General features: G+C 44.1%; 1 protein-coding gene across 1 annotated transcript in view; it reads right to left on the reverse strand.

The window, feature by feature from the left end:
• The window catches only part of tead4 (TEA domain transcription factor 4), a gene marked incomplete at its 5' end in the record, with an annotated part of 31,081 nt that overhangs the window by 8,780 nt on the left and 7,194 nt on the right, over nt 1-15,107 (reverse strand). The window contains 9 exon segments of the mRNA XM_084335262.1: nt 13,492-13,509; nt 13,511-13,599; nt 13,602-13,630; nt 13,632-13,663; nt 13,896-13,958; nt 13,960-14,027; nt 14,220-14,281; nt 14,744-14,787; nt 15,032-15,105. Of these exon segments, the coding sequence (XP_084191388.1) occupies nt 13,492-13,509; nt 13,511-13,599; nt 13,602-13,630; nt 13,632-13,663; nt 13,896-13,958; nt 13,960-14,027; nt 14,220-14,281; nt 14,744-14,787; nt 15,032-15,105 (479 nt within the window).

Consider the following 15,107-nt stretch of genomic DNA (forward strand, 5'->3'; position numbering starts at 1 on the left):
ACAACTTTGCCAAACTGAAAGTGAAACTTAACATGGATGGAATATAAATAATGTGGGAGCAAAGAAAACAGCGAAAATGTACTTTGCAATATAAACAAAAGGGAGTTGTTTACAATAATAATTTTAGTCCAATGACCACAGCACGAATGGTTTAAGTTTATACTGTTCTGTGAATTGGCTCAGTATTGGCTAACACAGTTCTAGGAATCAGAATCTGTATTGGCAGTAAAAAAAATATATATATATACATATATACATAAAAAAAAAAAAAAAAAAAAAAAATAAGAAGAAAGAAAGAACATAAAAAAAGAATGACCATGGTAGCATCCCTATGTGTAGTGAGTGATGTGATGTGAAGGTAGTGATGTGACATGATGTGATGACAGTAATGTGATGTGATGGTAGTGATGTGATGTGATGGTAGTGTGATGTGATGGTGGTAGGGCTGGCCCGAATGCCATTTCTTAGGGTTCGGAGATTCGTTCCTTTTTATGAACAAAGCTCTGAACGTTGTGTGATGTGATGGTAGTGATATGACATGATGTGATGGTAGTGATGTCATGTGATGGTAGTGATGTGATGATAGTGATGTGATGATAGTGATGTGATGGTAGTGATGTGATGATAGTGATGTGATGATAGTGATGTGATGGTAGTGATGTGATGTGATGGTAGTGATGTGATGATAGTGATGTGATGATAGTGATGTGATGGTAGTGATGTGATGATAGTGATGTGATGATAGTGATGTGATGGTAGTGATGTGATGATAGTGATGTGATGATAGTGATGTGATGGTAGTGATGTGATGATAGTGATGTGATGATAGTGATGTGATGATAGTGACGTGATGATAGTGATGTGATGATAGTGATGGGATGGTAGTGATGTGATGTTATGGTAGTGATGTTATGGTAGTGACGTGATGTGATGGTAAGATTCAAGATTCAAGAGTTTTATTTGTCACATACATACCAGGGCATACAGTGAAATGTGGGTGGCCATGCCCGCTTCGATTGTGCGATAATACTAATAATAAAATAGAAATAAAAAAAACAGGTAATAAAATAGACATAAAAAGGGCATGATAAAATAGACATGCAAAATTCCTGAGATTGTTAGCTATGGATTTAAGGCACTGAGTCCTATGTACACTACTATACAATATACAGTTTTTACTCTATATCCCTATGCTATACTTGCTATATCTAAACTATACTATAAAAGAACCACATCGGTTATTTCCTTAAAGTGACCTTTATTTTTCTCATTCCTTTAAAGTGTCCTTTCCATTTTGTTTAAAGTAGTGATGTGATGATAGTGATGTCATGTGATTGTACTGATGTGATGATAGTGATGTCATGTGATGGTAGTGATGTGATGATAGTGATGTGATGGTAGTGATGTGATGTGATGTAGTGATGTGATGATAGTAATGTGATGTAGTGATGTGATGGTAGTGATGTGATGTAGTGATGTGATGATAGTGATGTGATGTAGTGATGTGATGGTAGTGATGTGATGTAGTGATGTGATGGTAGTGATGTGATGTGATGTGATGTAGTGATGTGATGATAGTGATGTGATGGTAGTGATGTGATGGTAGTAATGTGATGTAGTGATGTGATGATAGTGATGTGTTGGTAGTGATGTGATGTAGTAATGTGATGTAGTGATGTGATGGTAGTGATGTGATGTAGTGATGTGATGTAGTGATGTGATGGTAGTGATGTGATGTAGTGATGTGATGGTAGTGATGTGATGTAGTGATGTGATGGTAGTGATGTGATGTAGTGATGTGATGGTAGTGATGTGATGTGATGTAGTGATGTGATGATAGTGATGTGATGTAGTGATGTGATTATAGTGATGTGATGTAGTGATGTGTTGGTAGTGATGTGATGTAGTGATGTGATGGTAGTGATGTGATGTAGTGATGTGATGTAGTGATGTGATGTAGTGATGTGATGGTAGTGATGTGATGTAGTGATGTGATGGTAGTGATGTGATGTAGTGATGTGATGGTAGTGATGTGATGTGATGTAGTGATGTGATGATAGTGATGTGATGTAGTGATGTGTTGGTAGTGATGTGATGTAGTGATGTGATGCTGAGACCCTCATCCATGCCTCCGTCACCTCCCGCCTGGACTACTGCAACGGGGTCCTGTCCGGGGTTCCAAGCTAAAGTATCCGGGGTTCCAAGTATGTTCAAAACTCAGGTGCCAGGGTTCTCACCCGCACCAAACCCTGGCAGCACATCACCCCCACCCTCATCCACCTCCACTGGCTCCCCATCAAATCCTGCATAACCTACAAAACCCTCCTGCTCACGCTCTGGCACCTCAGTACCTCACTGACCTCCTCCACCCCCACACTCAGTCACGGTCCCTGCGATCCTTAGACACTGGTCAGCTCTCCATTCCCCGAACCAGACTGCAGACCTTTGGGGACAGAGCTTTCAGTGTGGCAGCTCCCACCCTCTGGAACTCCCTCCCTGCAGAACTCCGCAACGCCCCAACTCTGGACTCCTTCAAAAAACTCCTCAAAACCCACCTCTTCAACATGACCGTTGACCCCTAATTTTCCTACATTGAATGTTGTGTCTGTCCACCATGTACCTATTGTTGTTTCTTCCCCTATGTAAAGCGACCTTGGGTTTTATGAAAGGCGCTATATAAAACAAAGTTATTATTATTATTATTATTATTATTATTATTATTATTATTATTATTATTATTATTATTATTATTATTATTATTATTATTATTATTATGTATGCCTCGAGATGGCACGGTCAAGGCTAGTCGCCGTCTGGTCAGCTCCGTGACGATTGTGCATACTTTTTGTTATTGTGTTTATTTTTTGTACTTTTTTTATAGAAACTACGCTGGCATGGATGAAATATGATCGCCAGTGACTGATAGACTTAAACTCCGGCCTGAAAGACGGGTTTAACAACACTTTTTGCCAAAACTGGCCACCGGAGATTCGACGAGACGACAACAACAGCAGAGACAATGGCGGTGCGATCAAAAGGAAACACAGAGGACGTAGAAGCGGAATTAGGAAAAGACTGAAAAGCTCTCCTTACCGGCCGGCGATTCCCTCAATTCTGCTGGTGAATGTCCGTTCGCTGGAGAATAAGATGGACGATCTCCGTGCGAGGGTCCGCTTTGATCGAGACGTGAGAGATTGCAACATTATGTGTTTCACGGAGACATGGCTGAAGGCAACAACTCCAGATCACATCATCTCTCCGTCGGATTCCTTCTCCGTCTTCCGAGCGGACCGTACAGAAGAATCCGGTAAGAGCGTTGGCGAGGGGGTCTGTCTCCTGACCAACAACAACTAGGTCAGCCCCAAGGAAGTAAAAATACTTTCCCGTTCATGCTCACCGGACCTGGAGCATTTGTGCCTCTATCTTACCAGCGTATGTCCTCTTAGCAAGCTTTACGGCCTTGTGCAGAGTATAGACTGTAGCCTCGCACCACTGCTTATAACCTGGGCAGAGCGTCAGGAAATATGGATGAGTATAAGGCTACAGTCTATACTCTGCACAAGGCCGTAAAGCTTGCTAAGAGGACATACGCTGGTAAGATAGAGGCACAAATGGCCCAGAACGACACAAGAGGTTTATGGCGATGACTACGGATGATAACTGACTACAAAGTCAGCGCCCCCTCAATAGGGAGTGCTGTTGCCCGTTTTACCTCCCCAGAGAATTCACCGCCATTATCATGATACATATACATCCCACCACAAGCAGATACCGCCAGGGCCCTGGCGGATCTACAGGGACATCTAAACAAGCAACAGATCAAGCACCCAGACGCAGCAATGATCATAGCCGGCGACTTCAACCAGGCGAATCTGAAGAAGGTGATGCCAAACTTCTTTCAGCACATCGCTTGCACCACCAGGGGAGGAAATACGCTTGATCATTGTTACACCCCGTTTAGAACCGGTTACAAGGCAATACCAGCCCCTCCATTAGCTGGCTCAACAAGCACATCGGATCACGACGCCATCTTGCTTATCCCTGCATATCGGCAGAGATCACGTGACGCTGTCATGTCACGTGAGGTAAAGAAGTGGTCCGACCAATCAGAGGCCACGCTACAGGACGCACTCGATGACGTCGACTGGGGAACGCTTCATGCGAGCTCCAGTGACGTCAGTGAGTTCGCTGATGTTGTTGTTAGCTTTATAGCAACGCTAGCTGACGGTATTGTCCCCACGAAAAAGGTGCAGGTTTTCCCAAACCAGAAACCGTGGGTGGACAATTCCATACGAGTGGCCCTGAATGCTCGCACCACTGCTTATAACCTGGGCAGAGCGTCAGGAAATATGGATGAGTATAAGGCTACAGTCTATACTCTGCACAAGGCCGTAAAGCTTGCTAAGAGGACATACGCTGGTAAGATAGAGGCACAAATGGCCCAGAACGACACAAGAGGTTTATGGCGATGACTACGGATGATAACTGACTACAAAGTCAGCGCCCCCTCAATAGGGAGTGCTGACGCCTCTCTCGCGGACCAACTCAACTTCTTTTACGCACGGTTCGGTGCAAACAGTAGCGACGCTAGCTCACCGGCTAACAACGTCACTGACGCACCGTTCGTCGTGGAGGGGGGGGGGGGGTGGCATCCGCGCGGGGGGGGCACTCTCTCATTGACGGAACACAGTGTGAGAAGAGCATTTATGCGGGTGAACACCAGAAAAGCAGCTGGCCCAGATGGGATAACAGGACGGATACTTAAGTCCTGTGCTAACCAGCTAGCCCCAGTGTTCACCACCTATTTAATCTATCCCTGGTTGAGTCCGTGGTCCCTGCCTGCTTCAAGGTGTCCACTATAATCCCGGTACCGAAAAAATCCTCCCCAGCAGGTCTTAATGACTACAGACCGGTGGCACTCACCTCTGTGGTCATGAAATGTTTTGAGAGGCTGGTTAAGGATTACATTTGTGCCTCCATCCCCAGTGATATGGACCCTTTGCAATTAGCATACAGGCCAAACAGGTCCACTGACGATGCGGTCTCTCAGGTACTACACAACACCCTCTCACACCTAGACAGCCAGAAGGGGGGCTATGTGAGACTGTTGTTCATTGACTATACTGTAGCTCAGCATTCAACACCATAGTCCCCACCAGACTGGTGGACAAGCTGATTGAGCTGGGTCTGAGCTCCGCTCTGAGCGCCTGGATACTGGACTTTCTGAGTGAAAGGCCTCAGGCGGTCAGGGTGGGGGGTCAGACCTCCAAAACCATCACCATGAGTATCGGGTCCCCCCAGGACTGTGTTCTGAGCCCACTGCTGTATTCACTCTACACACATGACTGTGTGGCCAAGTTCAGCTCCAACTCCATAGTGAAGTTTGCGGACGACACAGTGGTGGTGGGGCTGATCTCTGACAACGACGAGAAGGCCTACCGGGAGGAGGTTGATGCACTGGCACGCTGGTGTCAGGACAACAGCCTGCTCCTGAACATTGGTAAAACCAAGGAGCTGATCGTGGATTTTAGGAGAACACAGCAGGGGACACACACACCACTGTGGATAAACAGGGCTACCGTGGACAGGGTGAGCAGCTTTAAGTACCTGGGGGTCCACATCTCAGAAGACCTGACATGGACAACACACATAGTCTCAGTCGTAAAGAAGGCGAAGCAGCGTCTCTACCACCTGAGACAGTTAAGGAAGTTCAGAGTATCGGGGAAGATACTCCAGTCCTTCTACTCCGGAGCTGTAGAGAGCATCTTGACTGGAAACATCACTGCCTGGTATGGACACAGCAAGGCACAGGACAAGAAGGCCCTACAGAGAGTGGTGCGCTCAGCTGAGCATTCTACGGGTATTGCACTACCACCCCTGCAGGTCTTATATAACAAGAGGTGCAAATCCAGAGCCTGCAGAATAATGAAAGACCCTCACCACCCCAACAACAGCCTGTTCAAGCTGCTGAGGTCAGGCAAATGCCTGCGCACACCAGCAACTAGGACAGAAAGACTTCGGCTCAGCTTCTTCCCCCAGGCCATCAGAGTCTTGAACACTGAACTCTCCACACACAAGCACACACGAGCACACACACAACACATATACTGTATACGCTCACACACTAACAGTCACTTTAGCATGAACACACACACACACACACACACATGATGCACACGCTCACCGGTCACTTTACACAATGAAAGGGTCACTTAAAAAAAGAAGAAAACGGGAGTGGTTCTTGTATAGTAAATAGATGGATATAGCAAGGTAGCATAAGGATATATAGTATAACTGTAGATTGTATAGTATAGTATTTTATTTAAGCATTACATCACGCGCAGGAGTGGTTTGTGACCAATAAACCATGCCTAGGGGTGGTCGTTAGGCCCGAGGCGCAGCCGAGGGTCGTTAGACCCCCCTAGGCATGGTTTATTGGTCACAAATCACGACTACAAGTGGTGTAAAGCTTTTATACAACTGCCAGATTCATCCAACCTTATTTCTATACAATAAACACACATTAATCGAAGATTTATTGAAAAAACCATCCGCCAGAAAAAGTTGTTCCCACAACTACAAAAAAGACAAGTTGCCTCCATGTGGAAGCAGCTTGAAGTGCATCCAACCAAACTAACACATCCAACTGTGTATTATTGGAATGATTGAGAGAAGTTGCCTCATGTGGAAGCAGCTTGAAGTGCATCCAACCAACTAACACATCCAACTGTGTATTATTGGAATGATTGATTGAACATTTTATTACCAGATGCAGAATGGGTACAATACAGTACGGCTCAATACACACAATTGTTAAGGGAATGCAGACCTACTTTCCATAGAACTTCATTCTTAGATGCTTCTATATAAAGTAGGTAAAACAAATGAAAACGTTTTCTTTGCCCTATAGGAAAAAAACGTTTTCTTCGCCCTATTTTTTTATTTATTTCTTTTAGCCTAAACTTAACCAGTTGGAAACCAGGGGTACAGTAATAAAATTAGCAATCAACCAATCAATCAATTCAATAGACCATGCTCACTTAAAACAGCGCTGCTTCTCTCTCAGTCTGACTCCCCCGCTGTTGCAGACAGGAGTGTGTGTGTGTGTGTGTGTGTGTGTGTGTGTGTGTGTGTGTGTGTGTGTGTGTGTGTGTGTGTATGTGTGTGTGTGTGTGTGTGTGTGTGTGTATGTGTGTGTGTGTGTTTGTGGGTACGCCAGCGTCGGACAGTGTGAGAGTGAACGCTGCAGTCAGTGGGAAGGAAGTAGAAATTTAAATCAATCAATTAATCAATCAATCAATCCGCGATTTTTCTTTTGTTCTAGATTGACTCAAGACCCATCAATTACATCATCCAACATTGTTTAAAGGACTAACACATTCCCCTTGACAGAATCGCTTCATATTTAGTCGTTATGGTGCTATCAACATATCCATTTGTTGTCCGCGATCTTGTTTTCTCCCGGAGTGAGCCGGGGAGTGATATGTGATTCGGTTGTGGGCGGGTCCTGAGCCCAGGACCGTGGATTGTTGCCAATAAAGACGTGTAAATGGCCAATCAGAATCGAGAAATTTGCATGCCGTTGTATAAAGTAGTGTACATAAGACCCAGTGCCTCATCCGTAGCTAACATTGTATTGCACTATCGCAGGACCTTAGCATGTCTTTTACCATGCTTTTTGTAAACTTTATGTACATTATACCTGTTATGTCTTATTCTTATTACTTGTATTATTGCACAAATGTCTTATTCTTATTACTTGTATTATTGCACAATCTCTGCGGGCATGACCACCGCATTTCACTGTATGCTTGTATGCCGTGACAAATAAAACTCTTGACTTGACTTGATGTGATGGTAGTGATGTGATGGTAGTGATGTGATGGTAGTGTGATATGATGGTAGTGATGTGATGTGATGGTAGTAGGGCTGGCCAATGAACGTTGTGTGATGTGATGGTAGTGATGTGACATGATGTGATGGTAGTGATGTCATGTGATGGTAGTGCTGTGATGGTAGTGATGTGATGGCAGTGTGATGTGATGGTAGTGATGTGATGGTAGTGATGTGATGGTAGTTATGTGATGGCAGTGTGATGTGATGGTAGTGATGTGATGGTAGTGATGTGATGGTAGTGATGTGATGTGATGGCAGTGTGATGTGATGGTAGTGATGTGATGGTAGTGATATGATGGTAGTGATGTGATGGCAGTGTGATGTGATGGTAGTGATGTGATGGTAGTGTAATGTGATGGTAGTGATTCAGATTCAGATTCAGATTAAGATTCCTTTATTGTCACTTATTTCAGTACTTTACAGCAAGAAGAGTGAAAATCTATTTATTGTGGTCCCTGAGCTTTCAATAATAAAATACAATAAATTTAGCATAGAATAAAATAAGATTACTAAAACAAGATTACTATATACAGTTCGAAAAGGTGTGCAGTGAGGGCGGCTGGGTGACGTAGTGGGCAAGGCGCTCGCCACTAACGCAGGATATGCTGGTATCGAGCCCAGCTCTCTGCGTTGCTTCCGGCTTGGCCGGCCGTCATACTAACACAATTGGCAGTGTTAGAGGGTGGGAAAGCCGGTGGGTGGGGATTGGACGTTGTGGACCGCGACTCCTACAGGTCGGTTGGGTAACGCCTGTACAGCAGAGACAGGAAGTATCGGGGGCAGCGTGAGCCTCCCACGAGTTACTCCTCGCCACTGAGAGATCGAGCTGTCTGGTGAAAAGATGCGACAGGCTGCCTCCTCGTGTACCGGAGGGGACACGTGATGCAAGGCTTCTATCCTCACTACAGCCGACCAGTGGGAGGCATAGTCTAGCAACGTTCAAGACAGGGGAGGGGAGAATTGGAATTAAGAAATTGGGACGGGAGAAAAATAGAAAAATAAGGAGAACAAGTGGATAAAAAAAAAAGAAAATATGTGCAGTGCAATACAATACATTTCGCATAGAATAAAATAAAATGACTAAAATAATGATTACTATATACAGTTCTAAAAAGTGTGCATTGCAGATCAGGATGTAGATATTTTACTATGAAATTGAATAACAAAATGGCTATGTACAGTTCCAAAGAAAAAATTTGGTATGATGTGCAATGAGCAATGTGCACATACAGTTTTATTAGATTTCTTATGATGTGATGGTATGATGTGATGGTAGTGTGATGTGATGGTAGTGATGTGATGGTAGTGTGATGGGATGGTAGTGAGATGTGATGGTAGTGTGATGTGATGGTAGTGATGTGATGTGATGGTAGTGATGTGATGGTAATGATGTGATGTGATGGTAGTGATGTGATGTGATGGTAGTGATGTGATGGTAGTGATGTGATGGTAGTGAGATGTGATGGTAGTGATGTGATGTGATGGTAGTGTGATGTGATGGTAGTGATGTGATGGTAGTGAGATGTGATGATAGTGATGTGATGGTAGTGATGTTATGGTAGTGTGATGTGATGGTGATGGGTTTATCCTTCAAATAAATTTCAAATTTTAGTGATGTGATGGTAGTGTGATGTGATGGTAGTGATGTGATGTGATGGTAGTGATGTGATGTGATGGTAGTGTGATGTGATGGTAGTGATGTGATGGTAGTGAGATGTGATGATAGTGATGTGATGGTAGTGATGTTATGGTAGTGTGATGTGATGGTAGTGATGTTATGGTAGTGTGATGTGATGGTAGTGATGTTATGGTAGTGTGATGTGATGGTAGTGATGTGATGGTAGTGATGTGATCATAGTGATGGTAGTGATGTGATGGTAGTGTGATGTGATGGTAGTAGTGCTGGCCCGAATGCAATTGTTTAGGATTCGGACATCCGTTCCTGTTTACGAACAAAGCTCTGAACGGTCGCTATCACAAACACATGTTCAGAAATCATATTCTTTTATGATGTGATCGTAGTGATGTGATGGTAGTGTGATGTGATGGTAGTGATGTGATGTGATGGTAGTGATGCGATGGTAGTGATGTGATGGTAGTGATGTGATGGTAGTGTGATGTGATGGTAGTGATGTGATGGTAGTGATGTGATGGTAGTGATGTGATGGTAGTGTGATGTGATGGTAGTGATGTGATGGTAGTGATGCGATGGTAGTGATGTGATGGTAGTGATGTGATGTGATGGTAGTGATGCGATGGTAGTGATGTGATGGTAGTGATGTGATGGTAGTGATGTGATGGTAGTGTGATGTGATGGTAGTGATGTGATGGTAGTGATGCGATGGTAGTGATGTGATGGTAGTGATGTGATGGTAGTGATGTGATGGTAGTGTGATGTGATGGTAGTGTGATGTGATGGTAGTGATGTGATGGTAGTTGTGAAGGCAATCCTACGAACCAAAGTTGCCTTGAGGCTCCAGGTAATGCGTTGTTAGTCCGACACGCTCCGAATGCAGTCCAAAAGAAAAGATTATACTGATCCGATGTACTTTGTAAAATAAACAGGATTTATTGGAAAGCTAATCACAACAGGCCCAATAGCTGCCTACCACTATAAAACAAACAAAAAGGGTTTTGTAAATCAACGTAAACTGTCAATTAAGTGCGGTCAAAAACTATATGGTACCGCTCTCTACCTGGGCCTGCCTGAACTCAAAACGACCTGCCATGTTATAGGAGTGGTTTGGGGGAACGTGGGAAAAAAGGGGAGTAGACCAGGTAAGTCTCCATCTTGGAATTCATTATGACATATATTAATAAACCCAAAGCACAAAGACCATAATAAACTATATGTCTAATGGGGCAATACAGATACAATTTATCATCATAGAATTTGGCTCCTACAGTAGTGATGTGACGGTAGTGATGTGATGGTAGTGATGTGATGGTAGTGGGGCTGGCCTGAATGCCATTTTTTAGGGTTCGGACATTCGTTCCTGTTTACGAACAAAGCTCTGAACGTTCGCTATCACAAAAACATGTTCAGAAATCAGGAATACCGTAGGCAGCGAGGTCATACATGTAATGTAATCACAATGGCAGCTCTGCGGTGAGGCTTGTGTGTTAAACTCACCATATACACGTAACTATGAAATGTATGATATAAGTGGATATAAAGCTATTGAATCGTTTTAAAAGTACCTTAGCAGCTCAACTGTGAGGGCTGGCCCAGCACTGCGCGCCTCTCAGTGCCAATTACCATCACGCACCTGAGAGGAGTTTCCAATCAGCTCCTTGGGAGTACTCTTATACACAGGTTTGCAGAACATTCAGTGTCGGGTCGTTTTGTCACCACCAAGGATGCTCGATAGCAATTGTTTACTTTTATAACCCGGGAATTATTATGCTACAGGAATTTAACCTTGTTGATGGGAGACAGACGGCGTGTGTAACTTTATTCCAACAAAAGTCAACCAGCCTCTTGATAAGTGAGGGTCATTATATTAGCTTATTATACAACTCTTACCTGTCCGATGCAAAGACATTAAACTCTACTCTGTGACCAAAGTCCTCTGTCCTTTGACAGCAGTAATAACTTAGTTGGCTACATCTTTAATTGTTGTCCTCCGCTTGCATAGAAGTTTCTTCCTCATCAAAAGTCTATGAACACTACGTAAAGTTGATGTTGTTGATACACTTGGGAAATGTACAAACATGAACCATTGTTTTTATCTGATAACGCTAAGGTAGCTGTATTCCAACACAACAAACGTTTGATTTCCTGGATCACACACACGCAAACACACACACGCGCACACACACACACATCTTGTGAATACAGCATTTCAGTGACTTTTAGTGGACATACATTACTTGGTAACCAAATACAAAATATGAGGAAATTATTATGACCCGAGATATTTAAATATGTCAGACTTCAACACACAGGTGTGGTGGCTCATAATGAACAAACAGGACACTCATTTAGCATAATGATCTACACACAGTAATAATAATAATAATAATAATAATAATAATAATAATAATAATAATAATAATAATAATAATAATAATAATAATAATAATAATAAATAATAATAATAATAATAATAATAATAATAATAATAATAATAATAATAATAATAATAATAATAATAATAATAATAATAATAATAATAATAATAATAATAATAATAATAATAATAATAAAAAGGATTCAGCCGAATCCTGAATTGAGCATTGAATGCAAATATAGCGAATTAATTCTAATCCATTAGAATGTTCACGGCCTAGATGGTAGTGATGGGATCTACAGTAGTGAGTGATATGATGCTAATGATGTGATGGTAGTGAGTGATGTGATGGTGAAATACCAAAGGTATCATCATGGTGGTAAGATAAGGTTAGAGAGACGAGATGGACAACGTGGACTCATCTGATTATACCCCCCCCCCCCCTTCCCCTTCCACCCCCGTCCCCCTTCTCCGTCTCTTCCTTTTTTGCCCAACCTTTCCTTTCATTTCCCCCACTATCATATCTCCTTCCATGTCACACTATTGACAACATCCTATCTCTATCTCTCTTCTCTATGCCTCTTCACTTATCTATCTCATCCTCCTTTTGTCTCTGAGGGAGGGTGGCGGTTAGTGGGGTGTGTTTGGTGCTGGTGGTGGTGGTGGGGTCTAATCTAAAAATAAGAAGGGTGCGTGTGGGCTGGGCTCAGCAGCCTAATAGCAAGGGGACAGGTGTCTGGGTTCATATTGCCCCAGTAAAAGAGCAGCCCTGCCACTCTCCCCAAGGCTGCTGTCACACACACACACACACGCACGCACGCACGCACGCACGCACGCACGCACACACACACACACACTTGTGCACGCAGACATACACACACTTACACATACACACAGGCACGAATGCACACACACTTGCGCACACACACACACACACACACATATGCACATAAACACACACACAAACACACACATGCTTGCATACATCCATGCTTACCCGTAAACACGCACGCACGCGCGCACGCACGCACGCACGCACGCACGCACGCACACACACACACACACACACACACACTCTTGCTGCTCTGCAATGCCCTCTGTGTCAGCAGGCAGACCACATTCAGATCCTGGATCAATGACTTTCCATTCATTTCATCTCCAAATTGCCTCCTAAGTTCCTTTATCTCCGATACTTAAGCTAACCCAACACAGTTAACCACAAGGCCATTAACAGCCAACAGGTGCTACAAAACATTAACAAGAGTATTCAGTCTACTCTCCCTTCACCTTCATGTCTTGGGCGGATTATTGGCATTGATCTGCAATCAAACATACCAGACATAGCTTCTCTCAAGTGACCTGGACTGAACTGAACTGAACTGTAATTCTAATTCACTGAACTAAAGTGAAATTCAACCAAAATGGAAGTGAATTGGATCGATGTAATTTTCTGAATTGAATTGTATTGAATTGCAATGAACTGAGTTGAATTTTGAATTTAATTTAATGTAATCGAATCGAATCGAAGTGAACCGGAGTGAATTTTAGCTGGACTTCATCCAAACATCCTGCAGAGCCTCACCCAGAACTTGACGAGGAGAGAAGGCGTTGTGCGGGCCCTTGTCAAACAGCTCCTTCAGGCCTCCCTTCTTCTCTGGGAACTTGTCGTAAATCTGCCTGATGTCCACCGCTCCAGGTAGGGGTCGCTGTAGCTGGGTTGGACTGGCGATGTGCACAAACAGGTGCTTGTTGAACTGGGGAGAGATGTTGGCGTAGGAGAAGTTGTGTGACAGATCATTGGAGCCCAAATGTCAGCTCTCCAGTTTGCCTGGTTGCTAGCTATCTTTAGTGAAATACTTGTTTGAATGTTTAGTGGGGACATAACTCAGTAGCTAATAAATAAAATACTCAGTCAATGACTGAAACTGTCTGTGTGAAATAATAACCCAGGTGAATACTGTATCCGGCAGAGTCCAGTCTACTCACATTCTCTGGATCCTGAGGCTGCTCCAGGAAGGCAGAGAACTCCAGCATGCGGAGCTTGGAGGCTGGCGATACTTCTGCCCTGCCAGGGGGGGGCGCCGGGTGACATGGACAGCCCCGCCGTACTCTCATACCCTGGAGTGGGGGGGGAAGGGGGTATGTGAATATCAGCGTCTGCGGTGCTTGTGTGTGACAAAAAAAAAAGAAATGTTGTGAGACTGCGGCTATTCCTCGGAGCTTTGTGTGAGCTCTTCATCACTAGCCAGGCAGTCTCATCACCCAGCCAGCTCTGTCAACACGCCAGGGGGGCAGACGGAGAGGACCCACCTGTTATGGGGGGCGGGCCGGACGCTTGCATGGCGTAACTCTGCTGGGAGAAGGGCTTAATGCTGGGGAGACAAGACAGGCAGGGGAGGGGGGGTTGGAGACACGTTATACACCCTTGCGCCCTTGTGACCCCTTCTCACATACTAATTGGACCGGTTGACCTCTAAATTCACAGGGGGCAAAACTATACAGCAAGTGGAACAGCAGGGCTGTATCCAGCGTGTCATACAGCTGACGTTTTTTTCTCCTTGCATTCTTGAGTGGATTTCTTTTAATTTCTTGTGAAATTCGGTCACTGACTTAGTGCTTACAGTACAGTACATACTGTACGGACTAACCCAGCTACATTAAACCGATGGATATTAAGGGGGAGAGAGAGAGAGAGAGAGAGAGAGAGAGAGAGAGAGAGAGAGAGAGAGAGAGAGAGAGAGAGAGAGAGAGAGAGAGAGAGAGAGAGAGAGAGAGAGAGAGAGAGAGAGAGAGAGAGAGAGAGAGAAAAGTGAGCTGACAAAACAACTACTTACTCTTCAGGACCCCCAGGCTGTCCTGGAAGTGATCCGTGCCAAAACTAGAAGAAAAAAAAAGAACATATTCTGTTACAGACACCCTCATGCTAACACTGCTCCTCATTGCCTAGTGTGAGCCGGCTCATCTAGAGTCATTATTGACTTTCAGATCATAATGATTGAGATGCTCAAGTGGACACTGGTCAGTGATCCTGGATCAGATCCCTCACTGAGCCATTCTGATGGCTACAGTATGAACCGTCCCGTGTGCCTCCAGTGAGTGTGGCTGTGATTGCGTGGACTCACCCCACCAGCTGTAGGGTACGCCTGCCTGGACAGGCCCTGGAGAGCCATCTTGTTCTGGAAGGCCGTGGCGGAGATG

Source organism: Notolepis coatsorum, assembly GCF_963971535.1.
Source record: "Notolepis coatsorum genome assembly, chromosome: 18".
NCBI classification, from domain to species: Eukaryota; Metazoa; Chordata; class Actinopteri; order Aulopiformes; family Paralepididae; genus Notolepis; species Notolepis coatsorum.